Raw genomic sequence first — 27,694 nt, 5'->3', positions numbered from 1 at the left:
CCCATGACATTTTCTTTGTTGATCCAATCTCATTTTAAACACTATTTCTATGCCTATGTTCATGAAAATAATTTCTAGCCCTCATTGCTCTATTAAATCTGTATATCTAACTCTGACGGGGGCACATGGATATTTTATCAGCCAACTCAGACTTGCTATGTATAAAATAGACTCCCCTCCCCCCCCCATAAACACGCCTTCTCTAAACTCCTCTGAATGTCAGTAAATAGCATCTCCACTTTCTGCTTCGATGCTACTTACCCCTCCGGACTCAGCTCCTACCATCAACTACTCCTTAGCTTATTCCATTCTGTCAACACTGACCGCCCTGCTAGTCCTTACATGCTGTCAGGGCCTTTGCACTATTACCTCTGCACGGAATTCCCGCCTCTTGGGTAAGCACAGGAATGGTTTTCTCAGTTATTCCAGATCTCTACCCGACTGTCACTTATCAGAAACTTATCATAGAAAGGAAAGCAGGGAAGAATTTTGTAACTCATTTACTCTGCTTTATTTTTTATATATATTTATTTTTTATATATATTTTTATATAGTCATCATTATTTGTACTATATAATTTATTCATTTACAGCTTATCTTTTCCCAGTAGAATGTTAACTGTCCAAGAATGGGATTTTGTCTAAATCATTCATTACTATATGTCAAGCAATTAGTGGCACGGTGTGGAATTTTTAAATTTTAATATAAAATCACGTATTTCCTTCAGATTAATAATGGAGTTCTTACTAAATTTACACATAATTATTTTCTGTGCAAATACATGAGGGAGACAATGAAAATAACTTTGAGGAAAATAAAAATTAACATAAGGGAAATGTATCTCATTTCTAAACCACAATATAAACCAGAGTATAATTCTTTTCCCTAGAACTTCAAAGATGGAATTCTAACTGTATAATCATTTCCATTCCTCCATTAAATCCAAATTTTAGTAAATGAGAATAAGGCCATCATTATTAAAAATAATTTTTAGAGTAGGAAAATCCTTCATTCAGGTGTTTAAAAAATACAAATAAAATATAAAGAGGACTGTAAGCTCTTCTATACTAATGTTTTTCCAGTATAGAAATCTATCCTGATTTTCATGAGAAACATCTGTCTCTTCATATACTACAAAAAGTGAAAACACCACCAAGCTAATTAAAAACAAAATTATATTTCGGTAAGTAAAAAAAAAAAGTGTTTTTTAAAGTCAGTCCAGTCTTTCTTACAGGACAGTAAGAACACACTCACTCTTTGTACAAAATGTAATAAACAAGACCGTTACTCTCTAACTTTAAAGAACAGTATTAAATATAAACAGATTTAATTGAATCTAAAATCCCAGTTACATAAAAATCTAAATGAAAAATACCTAGAAAGCTTGAGGCCAGTATCTCACGTTACTCAAAAAATACACAAATTTGCAGAAGTCAAAATTCACACCCTGACCTTCTTAAAGTAATACAAACGAATATGACTAACATAAGCCCACAATGTGCACTTCCATATTAACTATCAGATTTTCCATTATTCCTAAGAAAAAAACCTGAGAGCTTACTGACTGAAAATTAATGGAAATCTAAATCAGTAAATCTTTTTTGAAGGTTCCAATTTATATCTTTCTAAGACTTTCCAAAAGCATAATCTTAACATGATTAAATATGATTTTCTTTTGCATTTATACTTTCCTATATATAAGTAAACATGAAATGCTCTGTTGTCAAATATGTTTACATAAGTTCTATGAAAATGATTTCCTAGAGCAGAAACCAAGCACCAAATTGTAATTTACCCCCCAAATACCTGACAAGACTAGTGAAATACTTATTTAAGGACAGAAAAAAAAGTGTAGGTTTAGCAGTTCCTGTTGTGGCTCAGCAGGTTACGAACCTAGTATCCATGAGGATGCAGGTTTGATTTCTGGCCTTGCTCAGTAGGTTAAGGATCCGGTGCTGCCATGAGCTGGGGTGTAGGTCACAGTCGCAGGTGGGATCCTGTGTTGCTGTGGCTGTGCAGCTATAGCTGTGATACATAGTTCCCTAACCTGGGAACTTTCATATGCCACGGGTGTGGCCCTAAAAAGTTTTTTTTTTTTAAAAGCAGGTTTCAAAGAATAAAGTAATTTAAAAATCCTTCTCTATTATAGCATTAACCTTATCAAGAACTACAAAAGGAACCAATACATCTTTACTTTCAACAGGAAGTCTAACTTTCATTAACTAAGAGAGATAGATTACTCACCGCCCATGTTTTAGTCAACCTGAAAATTGGGGCACTCTGGAGGCCAGAAACCACTGCCATAAGTGCATGAAGGTTATTCAGCTCATACAGTTTCTGGAAGATTTAAGAAAAAGGAGGAAGAAAGATGAAAAATGAATACCATGAATACAACACAACTTTAGCAAGTACAGCCTAGGCAACTGGTGCTGTTCTAGTACTTATTACTCTCATTGTTGAGATGTGGGGTATCCATGTGTTTACAGTAAGCTGACTCTGGTCCACAACAGAACTTCCACATTCTAACTCGGCACTGCCCCCGAGCTCTGAGAACAAATTTACCTCTAGTTGTGTAACATGTTAAGAAAACCAAAGCTATGGCTCAGTATCAAGGATATCTGGTATGATCAAGCATCCCTGTTTCTAGTAAGCAGTTTCCTTCCTCGTATTACTCAGCCTGTGCCTTATGATCCAAGTTCAAAGAAAGGGTCAGGCCCAGGATCCTGATCTGGTGTCCTACACCAGACCCCCATTATTCTAGGGCTAGGGTTCAAACCGGCTTTCCAAAGCCCTCCTCAGTTTCCTGCTTGCTCCTGCCTCAATCCCCAGATCCTCTGTTCCTTGTTCACGCTGGATATCCACCTGCTTCCCAATACTAGACCCTGCATTTTGCAGCCTCCATGAAGAAAACGCCCATCTAATGCTAGGTTCTATCAACTTACCAAGACACCAACTTGACATTTTTGTCAGGTTATTTCTTTCAAATTATTGCTAAATGCCTAGATTTCTTTGAATTCATCTTGATGGTCTTATCATTTAAAACTGTCCTCACGATCAAGAGATTCCAAGGCAAAAACGCCTGTTTTGAATATGAGCTAAGGAAAGCTAAGGAGTTCTGTTCTACTGAAGAACCCTAACAAATGCTACCTTAACTCAAGACTCGGGAGTTCCCAATGTGGCACAGCAGAAACAAATCCGACTAGAAACCATTAGGTTGCGGGTTCCATCCCTGGCCTTGTTCGGTGAGTTAAGGATCCAGAGTTGCTGTGAGCTGTGGTGTAGGCCAGCAGCTGTAGCTCCGATTTGACCCCTAGCCTGGGAACCTCCATATGCCATGGATGTGGCCCTAAAAAGCAAAAAAAAAAAAAAAAAAAAAAAAAAAACAAAAACCCAAAACCCCAAAAAACTCAGGACTCAGAGAACCCCCATAAAATTTCAAGAAATATGAGTGCAAGTTAAAAAAAAAAAAAAAAAAAGGACAAGGAAAAACACAAGGAAACAAGAATTCACAAATAGAGAAGAATATCAGGTATTGGACTCATATAAAATAAAGGTTAAAAATGAAGACATTATTCAGAAAGCAAAAGAAAAGCCAAAGAGTTTTTTTTTAAAAATGTGAAATAAAGATTAAAGAGATAAGAAAGAGAGAGCAAAAAAGGCTCATAACCTTTATCTAAATGGAGCTGCAGAAGAACATGACGAAAAATAACGAGGTAGAAACTATATTAGGGATAATGACAGCTTATTTTCCCAAATTACTCAGAGACACTAATTTCTAGGACTAGGAAGTTCAAGGAATCCCAAGTAAATAAAAAAGCAACTAAGTCTGGAGTAGCATTTTTCAAGAACAAGGGTAACATGAAGATGCTTCCAGGCAAAATAAAGAGAGCTTTAACAAAGATTTAAAAAAATGGTGCCAGAATGATTATTCATATGGAAAAATATGAACCGGAATCCATAATTCATACACATTAATCTAAAATCTCAGACAAATTAAATACCAAAATCAAAACTATAAAACTTTTTAAAAATAATGTAAGAGAAAATCTTTGATATTCTCAGAAGTCAGAGTAAGATTTTTTAAGTGATATTCTTAAGACAATAAAAGTTAAAGATTAATGCATTTGATTATTAAAGAGCATCTATATCAAAAAATAATACATCAAAGTATCAAATAAGAGTTTGAAGTGTTTTAATATTGAAAGAGTTATGCAAGACAAGTCACAAACAGGAAAATGTAGGCAAAGAATATAGCAGAGAACTTTAGCATATGGAATTATATTTTTAAAACTTCTATAAAAATCAAAGACTGATACTATGATAGAAAATCATGGACTTGGAGAAGAGACTTGTGGCTGCCTGATGGGAGGGGGAGGGAGTGGGAGGGATCAGGAGCTTGGGCTTATCAGACACAACTTAGAATAGATTTACAAGGAGATCCTGCTGAATAGCATTGAGAACTTTGTCTAGATACTCATGTTGCAACAGAAGAAAGGCTGGGGGAAAAATGTAATTGTAATGTATACATGTAAGGATAACCTGACCCCCTTGCTGTACAGTGGGAAAATAAAAAAATAAAAATAAAAAAAAAAGAAAACTGTTCAAAGATCTTGAACAGACATTTCAGGAGAGAACCTAAACAGTCAACACAAAAAAGTTCATTCTCATCAGATTCAATGCAAACTACTGGTTTAATTGTTATTTCTGTGAAGGTAATTTGTCTTTTCTCTATACATTTCTAGGGCTTTAACCCTCAATTGAGCACCAAGAGACTCATAAAAGAATGCTTTACACAGTGGTGTTTATAACAGCAAAAATCTGGCAACTGCTGCCTGAGTCTCTAGGCTTTCTGCCTGCCCTACAGATTTCACAACTGTCAGCCACTCCCCAGGCATTCACATGAGATAATTCCTTACATCTTTTTACACACTATATACATACGCTTGTGTGTGTAAGGTTTGTTTTCTTTCTTTTTTTTCTTTTCCTATCTTTACAGAACTGAAATATCTACTAAAAGAAGAGAAAGACCTGCCAGTTTTATAACAAAGTGAATACAGAAGGCAGATTCACACAGGAGGGTTTTAAAATACAGCAATGAGACAAAAGAAATTATCAATTTAGGGCTTGGAGTGAAAGCAAACGCTACCAAAAATAACTCAAAAGTCTAATAATAGTCTGAGCTGGAATAAATGGTTATTTGATGACAATAACGGTAGGTTTGATGGGCAAAATTCTGTGGTTTTAAGAGGAACATAGAAGTAGTACATTAAAAACACCAAAAAATACCAGAAAATAATAATGCAAATTCAGAATCTATGTAGAAAAGTCATGAATTTCTATTAGCTAAAACCCAGTATTTATCTAACCTACCAGAAAGGATGTTTTAAAAAATTTGATGACACTTCTGCAAAATGCCAAATTTTTAGAAGGGTAACTCTGCCACCTAGTGCTGTAGAATGTTAGACTACAATTGTTTCCAGGTGCTTGAGGAAAATATGAAAGGGTTATGACTTACAATAAGTACAATTTTACAATAACTACAATAATTTACAACTGTAAAGTGGTATGCTTATTTATTCCATCTTCATTTACAAGTGAGATGTTATAAATCTGTTACAAGAATAATGAAGAATGTAGCTACAAATATACTGTTTTTTAGTAAACTCAACGTAAACTTGGAGTTGTTACAAATTTTAATAAAATCTTGGTATCCTCTTGTGGATTCCTAGTCCATCCTCCACTCTAAATTCTGACTGTCCTTGAAATCCAGGTTCTATTTCTCTTGCTGCAACTATTATCTATGCTACTCAATAAATACATTTGGTTAACATCCTCATTTATACTATTCTTTTAAAAATAAAGTCTTATCATTCTCTGTATGGTTGGCAGAGTGATCTACTTCAAAGGAAAGTGACTGCTATGTATTCTCCTACTTAATCCTATAAAGCTTTTTCATTCACCTGCAAAATAAATCAATGTTTCATAAATATTAAACCCCATCATAATCTGACCTCTGCCCAGTCAAATATTATGAAATTCAGCTTCTCTGAGAGAGAGAGGAAGGTATAAAAGAAAGGGGAGGAAGACAGGAGGAATAAGGGAAAAATCAAGGGAAATAGGCAACCAGCTTTAAAACTGATTTATATTAATCAACAGGCCTTATTTTCCAGCATCAATAATAAATATAGGGGCACAGGCAAATATTTACTCATAAGCATTGTTGAATGGTTGAACTCAAAAAAAAAAAAAAAAAAAAACACACACACAAAAAAACACAAGTTTGTCTTACCTTAGCAGTTTTAATATAGTGGCTCAAAACTTCTGCTCTAATTTTCAATGTTTGAGCATGAAGAATCTCTCTAACAACCCAAAAGCTTACCTGCAAATGAAAATAAAAAATGGCTGAATGGTAAGATTATTTACTTACTAGGATCAAATTAATGATAAGAGCCACTTGGGACTACTGATAGCTCTTTAAAAACAATCCTTTCCCCCGATGTACCACCAGGACATAACCAATCTTCAAATGTTCCACACACTTCGTATATACATAGACATGTGTATATGTATGTATGTGTGTACACACACACACAAACACCACTACAGTTTTTAATTTATAAAAGTTAATACAAATTTTGAAGGAAAAGAGAATGCAATAAAACCAGGGTGATGCAACATGAACACTATACAAGTGTTGTTTGCTCTATTTTGAAACACACTGGCAGAATTTGCTAGGCTCTATGATCAGACATTGTGAAACATGATACTACTTATAGCATATTTTTCTGTGGCTGTGTTATCCCACACTGTGATTATTTACAATGAACAGAACTGTAAGTGTAAAGAATCTTAAATAAGGTTTTCCTGGTATGAATAAAACATCAAAAAGAAAAATATATCTAAGTCATTCTAAAATTACATTAAGATTGTATTTTTAAAGTATGTAATGACTTAAAGATATTTTAAGATTTCTTTTTAAAAAAGCATTAGAAACTATCAGAAGGCAAACTAGCTCTATAACCTTACAAAAATGCTTTACTCTGGTGAAAATAGTGTGCTTCTCGTATGATATAACATAATATGTAGGTACTATTTTAATTCATGAGCTATGGAAGCAAAATCAAGGAACTATCAGCTGGCTCAAACTTAGAAAATGGAAAACAGAATTAGTTAGAAATTTTAGTACCAAAGATAAAGCCACTGCTTCCTATTTCATCACCTTTTTTAGTGAGAAATATTTCTGATTTTTGCACCTTGAAACTTTCATCTATAAATAGTCAAAATGTATATGTTTTAAGTATATATGTAAATGTAAAACGTATGTATTTTAACGAAGCCATTTCATTATTTGTTAACTATATTTGAGCTACTAATGGCAATAATTATCTCTGATTCTAATAAAGTTTACTTTTAAAATGTTCTAAAACAGATCCAGTTATATTTTAGATATATTAACAACCTTACCAAATATCAATTATGAATTCAATATAAACTGCATGATCAGTGACTTATTTAACTTTAATGTCAATTTTTTTTCTCCTTTTTTTAAGGGCCACGCGTGTGACATATGAAAGTTCCCAGGCTAGGGGTCAAATTGGAGCTACAGCTGCTGGCCTACATCACATCCACAGAAATACCAGACCCAAGCCACGTCTGTGACCTATATCACAGCTCAAGGCAAAACCAGATCCTTAGCTCACTGAGCAAGGCCAGGGATCGAACCTGCATCCTCATGGATATTAGCCAGGTTCGTTACTGCTGAGCCACGATGGGAACTCCCAATGTTGAATTTTAAGACACATACTATGGTGGTTTGAACACATGGCCACAAATTCTTTGTCCCTTCTCACACTGAAAACTGTGATGTACATCACCTCTCAATGAAAGCTGACAGGCTCATCACTGCTTCAAGGAAGGGAAAATTAATAAAATTTACGCTGGAGTTCCCACCGTGGCTCAGTGGTTAATGAATGCGACTAGGATCCATGAGGTTGCGGGTTCGATCCCTGGCCTCGCTCGGTGGGTTGAGGATCTGGCGTTGCCGTGAGCTGTGGTGTAGGTTGCAGATGCGGCTCGGATCCTGTGTTGCTGTGGCTATGGTGTAGGCCAGCGGCTACAGCTCCGATTAGACCTCTAGCCTGGGAACCTCCATATGCCGTGGGAGCAGCCTTAGAAAAGACAAAAAAAAAAAAAAAAAAAATTGATTCTGACTTCCAGCACAAAGTCATAAAAGAACATGTAACCCTGCCTTGACTGCTGGAACATTCTCTCTGGGATGCCAAAGCTACCATGTAAGAAGTCCAACTGCCCTAAGACCACCATGTTGTAAAGTGTAGGTGCTCCCCAGTCAACGGCCCCAGTTAACGCCAACCACACTTGAGATACTGCTCCAGAATAACCAACACTGAGATACGACCAACACTTAATTTCATTAAGTCTAATGAAGTTACTAGACTTAAAAAAATTCTTGTGGCCACTGAGACAAAAAGAAGTAATTTTTAAGCAAACAAAAATTTAATTACCATCAGTTTTCAACAGTAAAATATGTAGTACTATCAAATTCAAGAAAAGAATTTTATACAGAGGACAGGCAAATTGTCAACATGTAAAACACTTAAGAATCATTGTTCTAGGAGTTCCTGTTGTGGCTCAGCAGGTTACGAACCCGACCAGTATCCATGAGGATGCAGGTTCGATCCCTGGCTTTGCTCTGTGGTTAAGGATCGGGCATTACCATGAGCTGTGCTACAGGTTGGAGATGCGTCTTGGATCTGGCATGGCTGCAGTGTAGGCCGGCAGCTAGAGCTCCAATTCGACTCCTAGCTTGGGAACTTTCATATGCTGCAGGTACAGCCCTAAAAAAAAAAAAAAAGAAAAGAAAAGAAAAAAGAATTATTGCTACAATGAGCTCTTCGGGCAACCAAATGAGTAGAGCAACATCAACATAAGGATGGTAGTGAGCAGTAAATGTAATTTAGTCACAGAAATAGAGCAATGCCAGTTAAAAGGAGTGTACATTATAAGACACCTCTATGCTCAGACAACATATACTACAGCTATAAAAAAGAGAACATCTGCCAAACATGTATTTACCTGTTTACACTAATATTACTGATAGTGGTTCTGTTACTCTGAGACTGTTGTTTGTTATCTAAGATAAGAAGTCACTTAGAGGATACAGTATCATGCCCTGTTCTCCTTAAAAACCCGGATTCTGGGTGTGGAAGAAAGGGCATGTGGATGTAATACGGAAGAGTTAAAGTAAAACTCTGGTCCTGAATTTGAATTTGAATTAGAAATATCAGAGATTTCTTATCTTTAGACAGTTGTGCATGTGCACGTGTGTGTGCGCGTGCGCGGGGAAAAGAGAGAAGAAGAGAGATACTGGCTGGATCTGCTGAAAAGGCCTAGAAATTAGAGTCAGCTTAATAGCAATGAACATTTCTAGCATCCAGGCCCATTTCCCACTGTAAGAAACCAAAGTCTATTAAAGAAATACACAAGAAGGGGTTTCTAGGGTGGTTGGTAAAACTTTCATTAAACCATAGATATTTGTTTTACATCCTTGTTTTATTTTACAGTTAAGTAGTTTCAAATGAGTAAGAGATAGAAGTTTCCTGGTGGCCTGGCAGTTAATGATTCAGCCTTGTCAATGCTGTGACTTGGGTTCAATCCCTGGCTCAGGAACTTTTGCATGCCTCAGGCGTGGCCAAAATAAAACGATATAAAATGAAATATAATAAAATAGAAAAAAGAGAATAGCAGAAAAATGACAAGGGAGATCTGAAAATGACAGAACTTCCAAAAATGAAATATCTGCGAATTTAAGATCATCAAGGACTAAAATGAAAAGGTCCATGAAGAGAGCGATCTGTTTTTCTTGTTCACTAATATGTCCCAAACATTGAGACCAATGCTCAGGACATGGCTGGAGTGTAACAAACATTTAATTGCATGAAAACGAAAGCTGAAGTCATTTCGTACCAATCGGAGTGCAAAGTTTAATGATATCAAGTGTTCGATAAGGATATACAGTAATGAAAAAGCTCAATGAAAACTGGCACAACCATTTCGAAAAAAAATTAGACAGTCCTGTGTAGTTAAACCTGGATCTACTCTCTATGACACAAATTTTACATCTAGACATATATTTTTCAAATAGATCAGTGTTTATCACCCATTTTATATCATTTTAGTAAGTCTAAGCAGCAGTGTTTTTCAACTGCTCTTTTTTTTTTTAGCAGAAAAACATCAGAGTAGGTATCATCTAATACAAGTATATATTGTTTCTGAGAACTTTAGTTTCAGGTGTGTCGGGAGTGAATTGCCATGTAAAGTACTTCATCTTACTGTGGGTCACAGTCACAAAGGTTTGAAAGCAGTGGCCAGAGAAACTCCGGCACCTAAGTATCAAAAAGACTCAGAACAGTCACAGCAACATTCTTCACAAGAGCCCAAAATTAGAAAATACATCATATTTTCTAATTTGAAAATACACCAAATTAAAATACATCAAATTGAAACTTAGGAAATACATCCTATTTCCACCTTCAAAAGAATGATACATTCTTTCTGATACATTCACACAGTGAAATGCTGGAAGACAGCACTGAAAATCAACGAATCAGAGCTACACATACATCACCATGGATTCAAGCAGAGACACATGCAAGTGAAAAAAGCCAACCACAGAAGAATACCCGTGTCTGAGGATATAGTTTACAAAGATGAAAAACAAGCAAATTTATGCCACATCCTGTTCGGGTGTAAAAATATTTCTGTTAAATCTACATGAGAGGAGTTAAAATTTTTAAATCAATTTTAAAACAGAAGAAAAGAAAAACCCCCCAAATTTTCATATAATGGTTACCCCTTAAGTGAGGAAAGAATGAAGAACATGTAAAATGCTTCCTCAGTTTTGGTAAAATTCCATTTCTTGGTTTAGGTGGTAAATTCACAGTTGTTTTTTAGAACACTTTCTAATACATATTAACTATATGAACTTGCCATTTTTGTAGGCTAAAAACAGCCAAACACTGGCAACTTCATATGATTCCAGTAAACATTTAACACATTCTTAGAGTTGTATCAAATACTCCATTAAAAAGCAAATCCTAGAAAATATTTTTTCATAGGATATTTTTAACTGTAGTTGCTTTATTCAGGGTTTTATACTCTTAGAGAGGAGTTATGAAAATCTTAACACTTGCAGCCAAATGTATGTTAAGTTTTAAAGATAGTTTAACTTTTTACCATAGAAAACTTCAAATGTATGTTGAACTAAACAGATGATAATAATAAAGTTCCCAGTACACACCAACCAGCTTCAACGACCAAGTTGTAGCCAAGCTTTCTCACCCCCACCCTCACCCTACTTTCAAATGCCCCATTAAAACTGTAAAGCAAATCACAGACAATATATAATTGCATTATAAATATTTTCAAAAAAGTATTTTTAATAAGCATAACATCATTCTCATTCCTAAAAATATTCATTTTCAATTATTAGTCAACTTTCCAATTCTCTAAAGATAACATTTGAAAAATATGTAGATAACACTTTACCCAATAAAAAGTCAGGAAGCCACTGGCCAGAAGGCATTAACAAGTTATCAGAGAAATAACCAATATACAATGGTTACGAAAATTATGGCAGGGTCTGGCAACTATACTATACTTTTGTAAGATATTAACATTTAGGGGAGGTTAAGGATATCTAGAAACTCTCTGAACCATCTTTGCATCTTTTCTAATTCAAAGAGCAGAGATTATCAGAGTAGACCAAAAAAAATGACTCACCTCTATGTTATCTCTAAGAAACTCATTTTAAAAATAAAAATGCATATACATTTTCTCTAAAAGACTCCAACTTCCTGTGTAATTTGCAAGTACGAATCTCTTATCACCCTCTTAGGAGAAAATAACAGAATAATGTAATAACTAAGTAATGGAACTTATAGCATCAACTGTAATCTTCATTAAGGATAAAAGCTTTTGGTTCATTGTAATATATTTGACTCTAACAACCTCTTGGCTTTCTTAAGAATAATATGAGGGCTTAAAAATCTAAAGTCAAATTTGTGGGTACTGTAACAAAATGTTTTTATATGGTAAGAAAAAAACTTCCTGTGATTATAAATTCTGACTACCTCAGAAGTATTTTAAAAATGACCTCTATATAGCTTAAATATGGAATTGAGTATAAGCCATGTTTGCTCTATACCTCTTAAGAATGGCTGAATCTAAGTTTTAAGAATCTTCAATTCACTTCAATTTGGGGGAGTAAAATGAACCAATTAACTTGAGAAACTATTTGTTTTAAAACCCCTGGGTTAAAGATAAGCTTTTCTGGAGTTCCCCTCATGGCGCAGTGGTTAACGAATCCGACTAGGAACCATGAAGTTGCAGGTTCAATCCCTGCCCTTGCTCAGTGGGTTAACAATCTGGCGTTGCCGTGAGCTGTGGTGGAGGCCGCAGACTCGGCTTGGATCCTGCGTTGCTGTGGCTCTGGCGTAGGCTGGTGGCTACAGCTCCGATTCAACCCCTAGCCTGGGAACCTCCATATGCCGTGGGAGCGGCCCAGGAAATGGCAAAAAGACCAAAAAAAAAAAGATAAGCTTTTTTATAAAAAGCACATGACTAACTTGAAAGGAAAAGAAAATATTTCACTACAGACCAAAACAAAGAGGGAAATAAAGGCCAAAAAAAAGAAAGGTTTTTAAACAGCTGCTCTCGGAAGACTTCCCCTTGGAGCACAGGGCCTTGGGATTTTATACCCCTTCAAAGTCATGATACCTGGCCTCACACCTCTACCCTCTCCCATCTATTTCTAACTAAGGCATCTTCCAGGGGTTACAATTCTGGAAAAAAGGTAGACTAAAACAATTTGCCTACTGACAAAGGGAGATAATACAGAATAAGGAGAAAATTAAGTTTTTTGTAACAATTTGTAACTTGTCTTTAATTGGATTTGGGGTTTAAACTTCAATTACAGAGAAGTACAGATGTTCCCCCAACAATACACATAATGTAAAAATAGTCCGAGTCCTGTGTGAGGCCTTGGGACCAGCAAAAGCAAACAAAATGCCTCTCAGAAGGCACGGATCTTCAATCTAGTCACCAGCAAAATTCCCAAAATAAAGCTAAACAAACATTCACTCTCAGTCCAAAATTATAAAATGCAAGGAGACAAAATCACTTTGAGAAAGGATCAGCAGAAATAACAGAGAATCAGTACTCCAAGGGCTCTGGATAATAGCACAGAAATTTTATAAAATACTGAAAATGACTTAAAAATTAAAAAATAATAGTAATAAAAGAATATAGATTTGAAACAGATAAGACATCTGAAGAAAATTAGTGTAATATGGAGATGTGAGGAAATTATGCAGAATGAAGCACAAAGGGATATATTCAAAATATGAAAGGTTAAGATACAAGTAGGAAAGAACGTTAAGTTTCAGTAAATTTCGAATAGGGAATACGGAAGGGGAAAAAACAGAGATCATGAAGACAGACAATATTTGAAGAGATACTTTAAAGGTTGAAAATGTTCTAGAATTGACACAAAAACTTTTTAATGAGAAAATTATACACTGAGGAACTGAATTTCAGAAACTAAATTGCAAAATTTTATAAGCAACTCACATGATTGAATCTTCTTGTGAAGGCAACTGCATTTGGTGCAGAACTGTATTTTTCTTTTTTATTCCACCCACAACTGGAAAGTTCCTGAAAAATTAAGATGAAAATTAAATATAAATTCATGCAATAGTCCAGTTTTCTTGTTATATTAAGGGTTTCAAAGTACTAAAGAGAGTGGTGTCCTTTCACAACAAATCTAACAGCACAACCATTCAGTTAAACCATAAAAGCAATTTTCCTTACAATATGAGAGGGCAAAATTACTTGTCTATAAGAACAGAGATAATTGGAGTTCCCGTTGTAGCGCAGTGGTTAATGAATCTGACTAGGAACCATGAGGCTGCAGATTCGATCCCCGGCCTCGCTCACTGGGTTAAGGATCTGGCGTTGCCATGAGCTGTGGTGTAGGTTGCAGAGGCGGCTCGGATCCTGCGTTGCTGTGGCTCTGGTGTAGGCCGGCGGCTGCAGCTCCAATTGGACCCCTGGCCTGGGAACCTCCATGTGCTGTGGGAGTGGCCCTAGAAAAGGCGCGCGCGCGCGCGCACACACGCACAAAGAACAGAGATAATTAAACTCCATATGCAGATTGATGTAGTCTACTTTGAAGACATTTGAATCTCAAGAGGAAAGATCTACAGATAATGAACGCTGAGCATCCCACAACCTTTAGTGAAGTCTGCTGGCTGCCAAGCCCCAGTTAGAGCTTCCAATGACTCATTCTGGGAGGACAGCCAATGACCCCAGGTGTCTGAAGAAACCTCTAATAAAGGGGTTCTTGATATTCTACAGGGTCCGTCAATAGAATTTTGCAAAAGGCTCATGAACTCAGACGGAAAAAAGCACCTAAAATTTGGTTTTACACTAACTTCTAAATGAAATGACATTCCTGTTACTCTTACATGCAGGCTACATTTTATACAACATGTGGCCATATATTTGACTTTGCTGCCAGCAGAAATCAGATATTTTCATATCACATCACAGTTAGTACAGATATCCCAAAAACAGCATTTATACTCATCATCACTTCTAGGTCTTATTATGTTAATAAAAAGGCACATATTTTGCCATAGAATGGTTTTTAAAAATACTTTGGTTAAGTGTATTTTGTTTTATTTTATTTATTTATTTTGCTTTTTTAGTGGTTACCAAGTCTACAATGAAACTCTAAAACTGGTCTGGCTAAAATCTGACTAATATTATGATGATATGTACACATCTTACCATGCTCTGCTATAAAATAACTCACCCATTTGATGGTTAGTACATCTTATACTATACTTTTTTGGGGAGGTCTTTTTAGGGCCCCATCCACAGCATATGGAAGTTCCGAGGCTAGGAGTCTAATCGAAGCTACAGTTGCCAGCCTACACCACAGCCACAGCAACTGGGGATCCCAGCCGCTTCTGCAACCTACACTACAGCTCACGGCAATGAGGGATCCTTAACCCACTGAGCGAGGCCAGGGATCTAAGCCATATCCTCATGGATACTAGTTGGGTTCAATGAGTCAATGGGAACTCCAGTAAGTATGTTTTAATAGAACTGATTTGATTTTAAAGAAGGGTTCAATTCCACAAACTTCTGTTTGTCAAAGGAGTCCAAGTTTCCAAATGGGTTAAGAACTCTGTTGTAATACAACAAACACCACGACAAAGTGACAGAATCCTCAGGAAAAAAGATGAAGAACTCTGACGAAATTGAGTTAGGGAAGAGAACAAAAGAAAATAGAAAAAAACAAAACCATATAATTATTACTCTTGGATAGATAAGGATAGGCAGTGCTTCCATTAAGTGGCAAAAACAGGAGGATATAAATAAGAAATATTCAGAGAACAAAACAGAACTTATGCAAACGAAAATGTAATAGGAGTTCCCATGGTGGCACAGTGGAAATGAATCCTACTAGGAACCATGAGGTTGCACATTTGATCCCTGGCCCCCCACGGTGGGTTAAGGATCCGGTGTTGCCGTGAGCTATGGTGTAGGTCACAGACGCAGCTCGGATCTTGTGTTGCTTTGGCTGTGGCATAGGCTGGCAGCTGTAACTGATTTGACCCCTAGCTTGGGAATCTCCATGTACCCTAAAAAGCAGAAAAAAAAAGAAAAAGAAAAATGTAATAAAAGAAACTTTAAATATCAACAAAAGAGTTGCGAGAGGAAGGTGATAAAATCTTTTAAACCATAAGCTAAAATAGGAGCAAAACGCTATTAACTGGAAGAGTCCATAATAGTTAACTTCTGAATTTTAAGAGAATACAGAGTAAATAAAGGAAAGTAACTTATCAGGAAAAAAAAAAAAAGCTAATTCAAGAAAATGCCTCCAGAACTTAAAGAACAAGAAAAGACCTGTCTAAAGCCCATTACAGTAGATTAAAAAACAAACAACCAAAAAAGACTCAAAATCAAGACCTACCATCGAAAAAACGGTAGCACACCAGAGAAAAAGAAATCATAAAATCAGTTCAAAAACAAAACGAAAACAGATTACATATAGCAAAAAAGGGATCAGGGTCAGATATCTCAATAGCAACCCTAGATGTTAAAAGACAACGAAAACGATACCTTTGAAATCCTAGAATTCAATACCCAACAAAAATATCAATTAAGTATGAAAGTATACCGTGACATTTCAGACATGAAAGTCCTAGGGTCTCAGAGAATAAAGTACCCAGAAGTATGAAAGTGCCTAGGTTTCTGGCTTGAGCAACTGAAATGGGAATACTGAAGAAAGAGATGACAATTATCACTTTAACACAGTAGATAAACAGCAAATGCGCTGAAGATATGAGTTCCTTTTTTTAAACCTAAAATTAAATTGCAACTTCCAAATTCGAAATTACTGAAGGAAAAAAATAAAACGACAGAAGCAATTCTACAGTTAAAAAAAAAAAAAATTAGTACTTGGTACTCAGCCTAGATATATGCTCATTTCGTATTATCTCCCTGAATAGACAGAAAATATTTAGGGGTAAATACGATATTAACATAAAAATGACATATGATAACTATATTAAAAACATCAAACTGCTAGAAAATATGTTTATTCTTTCTAAAAAAATCACAGCAATTTACACAACTATATAAAGATGCCATACTTTAGGACAAAATTCCTAGGATTCAATCCATCCACTCTGAATTTGTTTTTAACTTAACAATTTCCAAATTTATCACTAAATAATGAACATCCTTGCACCTTTTCTGACATTTCTGACCATTTCCTAAAAACAGAGTCCTGGAGGTGAAATCCCTAGGTTAAAGAGGAGGAGCCTTTTCAAGGCTTTCATACCCATCAAACCGCCCTTCTGAAATGCTCATTTATACTACCACTACTGAGTGTCGGTTTCACAAGAGTCCTGTTCAAAACTAGGTACATTTAATTCCCTTTCTAAATATTATACTTTAATTTCCCCAACTGTAAGAGGAATTATGGTTGTTAAGTATGTGTTAAAAGAGAGAAAATGGGGGGTGAAGAGCCGTCAATCACCTATAAACCCACCACCTGAATAAACCTATGTAAACATCTTCCCAATCCTCTTTATGTGCATTTGCGGGGCTGGCTTTTGTTTATTTAAAGTAGCCAATACATTTGCCCTTTTCTGGATAATCTAATCTTCTAATTTTGTGCTTAAAAAGTCCTTTCTCCCTGAGAACAGATGCCTTAACAGTAGCAATAAAAACAATAGTTAACACTAATACAGAGCTCACTACGTGCCAGGCAGTATTCTAAGTGCTTTATACCTATCAATTCATTTGATCCTACTTTGTCATTATGATTTATTATGATAAGGAAGCAAGACAAAGGTATTAGCGAATTATGAGTTTATTTTTTACATTAAAAAATTAATGCTATTCTGACTCCTCAAACAAGAAATGCTAAGAGGTTCTGAGATATTCAGCCAATTCTTGGAATCATTTCAACACCATTAAGTTGGTGAAAAAATACTTTTCCCTTTTAAGAAAACTCTGACACAGAGACTGAAGGAAGACAAGGGGTAAATGACCTGCAGTCACATTACTTGGGAGCAAAATAAACTCCACTGAGCCCTCCATCCTAAAGAAATCTGTAATTAAAAAAATATGAAGAAACAAGCAGGTTTTAACAAAACTTCTTAGGATGGTACTGCTTCACAAAATATTTCCCCTTTGAAACCATGTTACAGTACTAGCCCATCTAAAACAACAAAACAGGGCTATGAAGAGAGAGACCACATTAGTGGCTGCCAGTTAAGGATGGTGGGGACTGGGGTTGGGGGGGAGTAGGAGTAGGATGGGTGTGACTGTAAGCAGGGAGCGAAAGGGAGAGCGGGAGAGATCTTTGCAGTGATGGAATAGTTCTGTATCTTTTTTTTTTTTTTTTTTCTTTTTTTGGAATAGTTCTGTATCTTAATGGAGGTGGCAGTTGGACAAACCTACACATACGATAAAATGTGACAGAACTGTGCAGACATGTATTGTTCCTATATGCATTTCCTGGTTTTAATACTGTGCTGTACTGATGTGAGAGGTAACTTCCAAGGAAAACTTCTAGGTGAAGGCTAAATGGGATCTCTCTGTACTAGTTTTGCCACTTCCTATGAATCTACAATTATCCCTGTACTATTTTTTTTTTTTTGCAATTTCCTGTGAATCTGTAATTACCGCAAAGTAAAAAGTTTAAAACAGGGAGATCCCCTCTGGCTCAGTGGTTAACAAATCCAACTAGGAGCCATGATGTTGAGGGTTCAATCCCTGGCCTTGCTCGGTGGGTTAAGAATCTGGTGTTGCTGTGAGCTGTGGTGTAGGTCGCAGATGCAGGTCGGATCTCGCGTTGCTGTGGCTCTGGTATAGGCCAGCAGCAACAGCTCTGATTAGACCCCTAGCCTGGGAATCTCCATATGCCGCAGGTGCGGCCTTAGAAAAGGCAAAAAGACCAAAAAAAAAAAAAAAAAATTAAAACAACCACAACAACAAAAAAATCATTTAATGGATTACAGAGTGGACGTGGGCACTGGGGCTCCAGGAACTCCACTACTTACTTAAACTCTGATGTGCATTTATGGTTAGCTGGCCTTAAAGGAATTCTGTCCTGCCCCACCTCTATCTCTCAACAACTGTTAAATATCTGTGTGAGAAAGAAAGTGCTTTCCCCCTTGGCTCTGTCTCTTTTTGTCTCAGACCCTAGAATCTTTCTCCAAGTGACATTACACAATCTAAAAAAAAAATTCTCCCACCAGGGTCACCTCATACTGACAGCTTGCAGCCAGGTGAAGTTACTCTATACTAAATCATTTCCCATGAACATCAGAAAGTTAAAGTAAACTTAGTGACTTCAAAAGATGTTTTTTTAGGGTCTGACTTATGGACAGAACTGATTCAGGTTGAGTACTATGTAAACAAACCTCCATTTTAGCAAAAGCTAAATGCAATCGAGCAGTCTTGATATCTCTTAAAATTTGTTCAAAAGGATTCAATTTGCGATTTTAGAATCAGGCAGTGAAATCTTTTAATAGTAACTCCCATGTACAAAGGCAATTTCTTAATGGTCACTAAAAGTGTATTTGAAAGAATATTCATAGACTCATGTTGAGCCATGGAACTGAGATTATTTTGGAAACACATGGGAAGGCAAACACCACAAGTGATGACCACCTACCCTATGAAAGAAATACTGAATTTCACAGGAGCCACAGCTTCTCTTATGTCTTGTAGGTCTGTTCTGTAAAGTCAAATTCTTGGTCTAAATCTCATCTTGTAGGTTCCAACACTCTTAAAAGGACTGCTCTAAGGGTGATGTTGTAGGGATACCTATAGACAGAAGAAGAGAAAAGGCCAATATAGACCAGCATGTAGACAGAGACTGAGGGAAGCAAGAAAACCCGATGGAATCTGTGAGAGACAGTGCGGGAGAGGGGCTCCTCACAATGAGACGATTATTCCTGCTGACTATTCTTAGGCTCAAAAGCTAGAAGCTGTAGAGGGACACAGTATACCCAGGAGCATTCAGCCGATACAGCTATTTAGAAAGAAGTCTCAGCCACAGATGAAGCGGTCACAGTGATTCCTATGTTCTTAATCAAGAGAGGAAGCTTTGAAACTATAAAACTGCAATGTAATACGTCAAATCAAAAATATCATTTCACTTTTCTTTCTTTTTTTTTTTGTCTTTTTGCTATTTCTTTGGGCCGCTCCCGCGGCATATGGAGGTTCCCAGGCTAGGGGTTGAATCGGAGCTGTAGCCACCGGCCTACGCCAGAGCCACAGCAACGCGGGATCCGAGCCGCATCTGCAACCTACACCACAGCTCACGGCAACGTCGGATCGTTAACCCACTGAGCAAGGGCAGGGACCGAACCCGCAACCTCATGGTTCCAAGTCGGATTCGTTAACCACTGTGCCACGACGGGAACTCCTCATTTCACTTTTCTAATGTTCTTCTCTCCTCCCCATTCTCCCGGCTTCCAGTACCTTAAAGCTGCCTCACAGTGAGGTCAGAGATAAAGGCAGGAGCTGTCTTCTGCTCCTACTGATGCTGTGAGACACCTCCCCTTCTAATCAACAGTCTTCTTCTCTACCTTCTCTAGTTCTAACCGAGGCCCGACCTTACTATCTGTTAAGAAAGTTCACGGTGAGGAACAGCAATAACATGAACTGACAGAAGAGCTCCTGCTTCTAACAGAACAGCGAGCATTTTCTAGTCCACCAGAAAAGTCATGTCGTCGGCGCTTTCTTCAAACCTCCCCCTATATTCGCGGATTATTTGCATTTTAATTCTAATGAAAATCACAACTGTCAATAAAACAAGTGCAGAATTAGGATATTCCTGATGTTGGAACTTTGGATGTTGCCAAGATTATAATCTCTGCTTACACAAGAAAGTTTGCGCAGAGAAAGCTCCTTCTACGCCTTGTCAGAAATACCTCAATCTTAAGTTTTTCAGAAATGTTTCAACAAGATTCAGAATTACCTATTATTGACTTTCCCTATTGAACCCAAATTCTTCTTCAATCTCTAGTATATTCCACTTTGCATTTAATGCATTTATTGATATAATCTAAATACTATATTGACCTATCAGAGCAAACAATAAAGTGTGGAACTTTTCTTGTTTAAATGTAGTACGTATCAGGACTTTCAGTCAGAGCCTGTTACTTTATATACGCTCGGGAACCTCATAAGAGAGGCAATGACTACAGGACAGATTTCAAGCTAGTTCACGCCTTACTGAAGACTTAACCAAAAGCACCAGAGAATCACTCCTGCAGAGAAAACCTGGTTGCCAGAGAGCTGTCATAAGTCACCCTGTTTTGCATAATATATTCACTCTGAAGAGAAACCCCACTGGTGTAATGAACACGGCAATGCTTTCAGAGGAAACACAAGCTTGATGGAGCATCACCGATTTTATAGTTGAAAGAAAAAATCCTATGAATGTAATAAACATGAGAAAACCTTCAGAACACAGTCACTGCTTCCTCAACATGAAAGAACTCACACTGAAGGGAAGCCCTATACATGTGTAAGAGCCTCCTAAAAGAAAAGAAAAATAAAACCCTCACAATCGAAGAGAAATCATACTGGGGATAGCTACGTAAGTAAGAAATGTGGGAAAACGCCAACAAGAGTTGAGCTTCAACTAAACACCAGAAAATTCACAGTAGAAGTCAATGAATATTTTCTCCTATCATATTCTATCCAAAATGGACAGAACACTGTAAACCAACGATACTTTAAAAAGAAGAAGAAGAAAAGAAATCAGCGAGGCTACAAAACTCTTATGGTAAACTTCTGCTCTTAGTGAACACTGAAGAATTTATACCAAGGAAGAAAAATGTTCTGAACTGGGGAGGAGGGGATGGGTAACTTTAGCAGCTTCCATAGAAATAATGTTACTTTATAAATGTACATTCTCCTACTGGGTAACAGACTTTTGCAAAAATGACTCCAAATATGATAAACAATGGGAGATGCTCTGCCTGCAGGCTATACAGTGCAAAGCCTAGGAATGGTCGCTTATCAAACTCAAATACTGAGCGAGTATCAGTCCAAGCACTGCAGCTGTATCTGTAAACAGAGCAGACAAGTTTCTGCCCTTGTGGAATTTATGTTCTAGTGAGACCCCCCTAATCTCTAAGAATTTGATTTATGACCAGTCCCAACACTTATCACCTCAAGACCCTTGCAATTTGGGTCAAAATCCTATTTTTCACTGATGGAGAGCTCTACTTAACTGAAGCTCTCACTCTGAAATCACCACTAAAAATTATTCTGAGACAGACTGGGACCTGGGACCCTTTGTGGCAGTAGCGGCAATGCTTACACCCAGACACACATCTCCTCGAGCCACAAAATACAAAGAAACTACAAGGGACTAAAAATAACTCTGGACATGCACAGGTGGGGCAAGTTATGGGCAAAAATATACAAAAGAAAATCTAAAAACCCAACAGCTACCAACCCGTCTCCTTCCTTGTAGTCACTATAAACACCTTCCTATTTCCATCACTAAGAAATGGCTACATATCGAGAGGAGGGGAGAAGAGTGAACAGGCCTGGTTTTGCAGAAGAGGGGTCACTAATCCACAGAAGCTTCCAATTTCGGCCATGCTGTTCAGGCCAGTGGGCAAGGGAGGATTCTTAGGATTTTTGTAGCACCAGCTATGGAACATCAGGGCAACGTGGATGACAAGCGATCCATCAGTGTAAATAGACAAATGATGGAGCTGAGACCTGGCTCAGGCCCAACAACCATGTTCAGCCACCAAGGAATGTTCACATGTCTAGAGCCACCGAGCTGCAGCCCTGTAAAAAAGTGTGCTCTTTTCATCAATGTGCTTCAGAGTTGAGAGGGAAGAGGAAGGGGAGAAAAGTTATTTAGGAAGTAAAACCAATCAGAGATACTGAAGAACAGAGCAGAGGAAAGACGATGAAGGGAGAAGAGGAAAGAATGAGTCGAAGGTTTCTGACTCGTATTAGAAATGGAGAGATTGTGCAGATCACTCACACGGGGAACCTTAAAAAATAAAATCAGAGGTAACATTTTTTTCTGTTATATTTCTATTAAGTAGTTTGTAAAATTACTGGTGAACTTTCCTTTACCATTAAATTCTTTTCATTGGTAAACATGTTTTCCCATTCTTCTCCACCATAAAAACAAAAAAACGAAGAAACAAAGTGCCAAAACCTGATATTCTGTCTTCCTTCAATCTGAGGCCACTTCAAGTGTGACACAAGGTTGGAGGCAAGCCAGATTTAGCATTATGTTTGATTCCGATCTGCTTATTGAAAGACATGATTTAGTTGGCCAGTATTTTACTGATGACTTTGGAACATCCCTGGATAGTGAAAAATAATTTTTGACACCTCAAAGATCAGGCTGATAGTTTCCAGAGAAATAAAAGGCTTGGAAGTTTTCTTTTTTCCCTGAGTAATTCTGAGGTAGACAGTGTCACAGACATGTAGATAAGCAGCTTTATTTGGAGCAAACAACTGCACTTCTTACTGCTGCCCCTTTCTTCCTGCAAGTCAAGAACGAGTTTAGGGACAAAAGTTTAGATCAATTCTGCTCGACGTGAAGGACTCGGGGATACAGAATCCCACAAACCGGTACACATTATAGGGTTCTACTTCAGCAACTGAACTAACGGGAGCTATGTATTTTAATAACTTTCAATAAGTAAGAGAGTTCCTCTAATGGAGTTCCCACTGTGGTGCAGTGGGTGAGGAATCCGACTATAACAGCTCCGGTTGCTGCAGAGGTGCAGGCTCAACCCCTGGCCAGCACAGTGGGTTAAAGGATCTGGCGTTGCCACAGATGTGGTGTAGGTCATAGCTGTGGCTTGAATGCAATCCAAGCCTGGCAACTTTCATATGCCTTAGGTATGGCCATAAATTTAAAAATAAAGAAACTGCCTCTATTATAGAAAACTGAGTGAGGCCTCTGTGGTTCAATCACCAATTTGCAAGTAAAATCACTACACTGCATCTATATTCTTCAAAGCTCAAGTTTCGTACATATTTTATTTCAAAAAATGTGAATAAATCATCACCTGAAACTAAGTTACATGTGGACATATATGCATGAGTTTTGATTCAGACCGTTTTGGTATAACTGTACTAAAAATCTTTTATTTTCTTATTTTTTGCTGAGTAGTATCCCATTGTATGAATATACCACTTTCTTTCTTTCTTTTTTTTTGGTCATTTTTAGGGCCACACCCGTGGCACATGGAGGTTCCCAAGCTAGGAGTCTAATTGGAGATATAGCCGTCAGCCTACACTGGAGTCACAGCAACACGGGATCCGAGCCCCGTCTGCGACCTATACCACAGCTCAAGGTAACAGTGGATCCTTAACCCACTGAGTGAGGCCAGGGATTGAACCCACAACCTCAAGGTTCCTAGTCAGATTCGTTAACCACTGAGCCATAATGAGAACTCCGAATATATCATTTTTTTCCCCCTTCTTTTTAGGGCCGCACCTGTGGCATATGGAATTTCCTGGGCTAGGGGTCAAATCAGAGCTGCTTCTGGCCTACACCACAGCAATACCAGATCCAAGGCACGTCTGTGAGCTATACCACAGCTCAGGGTAATACCAGATCCTTTAACCCACTGAGCAAGGCCAGGGATCAAATCTGCATCCTCACGGATACTAGTCAGGTTCTCAGTCTCCTGAGCCACAAAGGGAACTCTAAGATCTTTTAAATAGTTTCATAATGTGTATAGTTTTTTTAAGTGTTATGTAAAATTATAGAAAAGGTAGAAACTTGAACACTGGTATAATGGACAAAAACATGATACATTTATTAGGTTCAGTGATAACCACTACCTTTTCATAATATGAGGTTAAATTTTGACTTAAATATTATTGATTCTTTAAAAAAATTCATTGTTTAGTAAAGTTAATATTCTAACTGCATCAGAAGGTAGAGACACGATTTTATCTAATAAATAAGACTAATATATTAGATTGGCCGACACCATGGCTTAAAAAATCTTTTGTGAAAATTATCAATACCAAGAGTTTTGACATAATACATTTTGTCGGTGCAAACCATGTGAAAAACAATTTGATAGTATTTAATAAATTAATGGACATTAACACTCCACAACTCAGTAATTAATGCATTAGGGTATCACCATGGATGCTAATAACAATGGCAGACCTAAGAAACAAGCTAGGAGTTCCCGTTGTGGCTCAATAGGTTACAAACCTGACTAGCACCCACAAGGAGGTGGGTCTGATCCCTGGCCTAGCTCAGTGGGCTAGGGATCGAGCATTGCCTTGAGCTGCAGTGGAGTGGCTTGGATCCCCTGTAGCTGTGGCTGTGGTGTAAGTCGGCAACTGCAGCTCCCATTCAACCCCCAGTCTGAGAACTTCCATATGCTGCAGGGTTGGCCCTTAAAAAAAAAAAAAAAAAAAAAAAAAAAAAGCAGCAACAAGCTAAAGAAGAAAAAATAGGATACCATTTAAAACCTGCAAAAGCGCATATTGCTAAAGGATACCTATCCTTATAGAAAATCTACAACTAGGCGCACAGGAATAATGCTATCGATTCTGGATAGTGGTTCCCTTGGTGGGAGGAAGGAAGAGGGGTCCACATGGGAGGATACAGAGTGGCTTCAACGATGCTGCTTAGGTAGGTACACAGAGGCCCATCTCATTACTCTTTATACCTTGTTATAAGTCTTAAACATCTCAGTGTAAATTAGAAGATACTTTTCTGCCAGATAACAAAATCCCGTTTATGCTGCCAGATTTAATGTCATCTTAATGATTATGAGATGAATACAGAATGAGAATATTTCGCTGCTACACCATTTCTCCCAAGAGTTACCACTTCAACTTTTTAAAACATTCCCTCCTTGAACATTTACTAAAAATGATGTTCACTTTCTCATTCTAAATACGGAGTTCTTGCTATAGGCCAGACAGATGAAACAGTTAAAAGCAAAATTAGCAGTCTTAAGTGCCCTCAAGCGGCTTAAACCCTAGAGCAGAAGTGGCAGCAATAAACAAATCAGCACATGATGAATACCACTTTACACCTGATCGCTCCTTCCTTCTTAAAAAAATGCCCTTCAGGAGTTCCTGTCGTGGCTCAGTGGTTACCGAATCTGACTGGGAACCATGAGGTTGCGGGTTCGATCCCTGGCCTCGCTTAGTGGGTTGAGGATTGGGAGTTGCTGTGGTGTGGGCCGCAGATGAGGCTTGGATCCCGCATTGCCCTGGTGTAGGCTGTCAGCTACAGCTCCAATTAGACCCCTAACCTGGGAACCTCCATATGTGAGCCTAGGGGGAAAAGAAAAAAAGTTTATCTGTGCAAAAAAAAAAAAAAAAAAAATACGCCCTTTACCTGGTTCATCAAATGTCACACTAACCTAGTTTTCCCCTCCATCACCAGCGGCTTCTCAGCGACTTTTGCTAGCTCTTCCTCAACACTGAATAGGCCCTTTTTCTCTCTCTTCACTATCTTGGTAATCTCACCCACACTGTAAACATCTCCCAAGTTTACATTTCCAGGCTGGCCTGAGAATATATGCTAGTGTATCACCGAATGCTACTTTCTCCTTGGCTGTCCAAGGCCAAACTCAGGCCAGAGGAACAGATTTTGAGCGAAGAGCCTTCCTCCACGGGCTACTCTGCACAGGTCTATTCTAAATAATTGGCAGCCCCAGGGGTCAAGAACACAATACCGATAATTTTCCATCTTCAGAGACTATCCACTAAATGCTTCTGGGGTCAGGTCAAAAATCTTGCTGTCACCTTTGACCCCTCTCATACATATAGTGCCTGACAACTCCTTCCCCCCCAAACCAAGTCACCTGCACCTGGTCTCCTCAATTCAGTCCTTGGTACCATCTCCTCCCCACCCCATGCTTGCTTCCCCACATACCCTGGTCGATAGTCAAAAAGAGCAATGTAAAACCCAAACCCAAGTCAAAAAATGTCCCTCGTCCGCTCAGAACCCACCAAGAGCTTCCGGTCTCACTCAGAGGAGAGGTTTTCAAGGCCCCGTGCCGTCCAGGCCTCACTCTACCTCTCACCTTTTATCATACACCCACACTCACAGTGTCTCACCCGCCTTTGCCCTGGGCTTCACGGCTCACTCCAGGCATCCTTTTCCTTATGAAGTTAAGTGTAATAAATGGCTTACAATGGGTAGAGGCATCATAAAAGTTAGTCTCCTTCCAGATAACCATGGAATCTAAATTTATAGGATGAGAAAACCACCTGTGCTTAGTGGGAACCATAAGCTCTGAGATGCCAGAATTGATGTGCATCAGTCTCTCTTTGATAGCCAGTTCTGAATCTGTACCTGTTCTCCAGAAAGCCTAGAGATTTGCTTCCATATTAAAGATATATATGGTATAATATCTACAGTATGTAATTATAATAATGTAGTAAAGAGTTTAAAAAATTAAAAATTAAGCAAGTTTGATACCTTGTGTGCAAAAAAGTCTTTTAAAGTGTTTCTTCTTGATTCTCTCATCTCTAAAATGTCAACACACAGTTGTATTATAAAGTCATAAAATAAAGGTGTAAGGAAAAGTATTCGAGGCCATTGTAGTCTTGTAAATACTACATGTACAATATATTTTGTTCCTGAAAGAACTAAGAAAGAATTTTATGGTATTAAATATCGGTGCTCTTCTCTCTGCCTGGAACTCGCGTCCCCCCACCCCTGTACGGCTTGTTCTCATCTCCCTCGGGTCCTTCGCAGAAGCCTTTCTGACCTTCCTGACTACAATCACACCCCCACTGCCCTCCCTTCCTTACCTCTTCTAGATGTTTGATGTTTTTCATGACACACTACTAGTTCACCTCACTCAACTGTAAGACCCACGAGGGCAGGAACTGTGGTCTGTGTGTACACTGCTGTAAATCAGTGCCCAGCACCGTGCCATCCAGGCCTCACTCAGTAAATACTTGCTGAACCACAACATATACATGTAAAATTGCAACTGACAAGTCCAATGAAGAACTAGAAAGTGCTGGGGGAGTCTGTAGGAAGACAAGAAAAGCTCACCTGAGAATGTTAGACTTGATCTGAGAAGTGAAGGATGAG

At 37.9% G+C, this 27,694-nt stretch overlaps 1 protein-coding gene across 4 annotated transcripts in view; it reads right to left on the bottom strand.

Annotated features, from left to right (window-relative positions):
• RALGPS2 (Ral GEF with PH domain and SH3 binding motif 2) overlaps positions 1 to 27,694 on the bottom strand; it is a 162,982-nt gene that overhangs the window by 83,140 nt on the left and 52,148 nt on the right. For all 4 annotated transcript variants that reach the window (XM_021063729.1, XM_021063730.1, XM_021063727.1 and 1 more), the window contains 3 exons: positions 13,648 to 13,731; positions 6,290 to 6,379; positions 2,245 to 2,337 (listed from right to left, as the gene is read on the bottom strand). In XM_021063729.1, the coding sequence (XP_020919388.1) occupies positions 2,245 to 2,337; positions 6,290 to 6,379; positions 13,648 to 13,731 (267 nt within the window). The remainder of the gene's footprint in view (positions 1 to 2,244; positions 2,338 to 6,289; positions 6,380 to 13,647; positions 13,732 to 27,694) is intronic.

The sequence above is a fragment of the Sus scrofa genome, chromosome 9 (genome assembly GCF_000003025.6).
Source record: "Sus scrofa isolate TJ Tabasco breed Duroc chromosome 9, Sscrofa11.1, whole genome shotgun sequence".
Classification (NCBI taxonomy): Eukaryota; Metazoa; Chordata; class Mammalia; order Artiodactyla; family Suidae; genus Sus; species Sus scrofa.
This window is presented reverse-complemented; position numbering and strand designations above follow the sequence as displayed.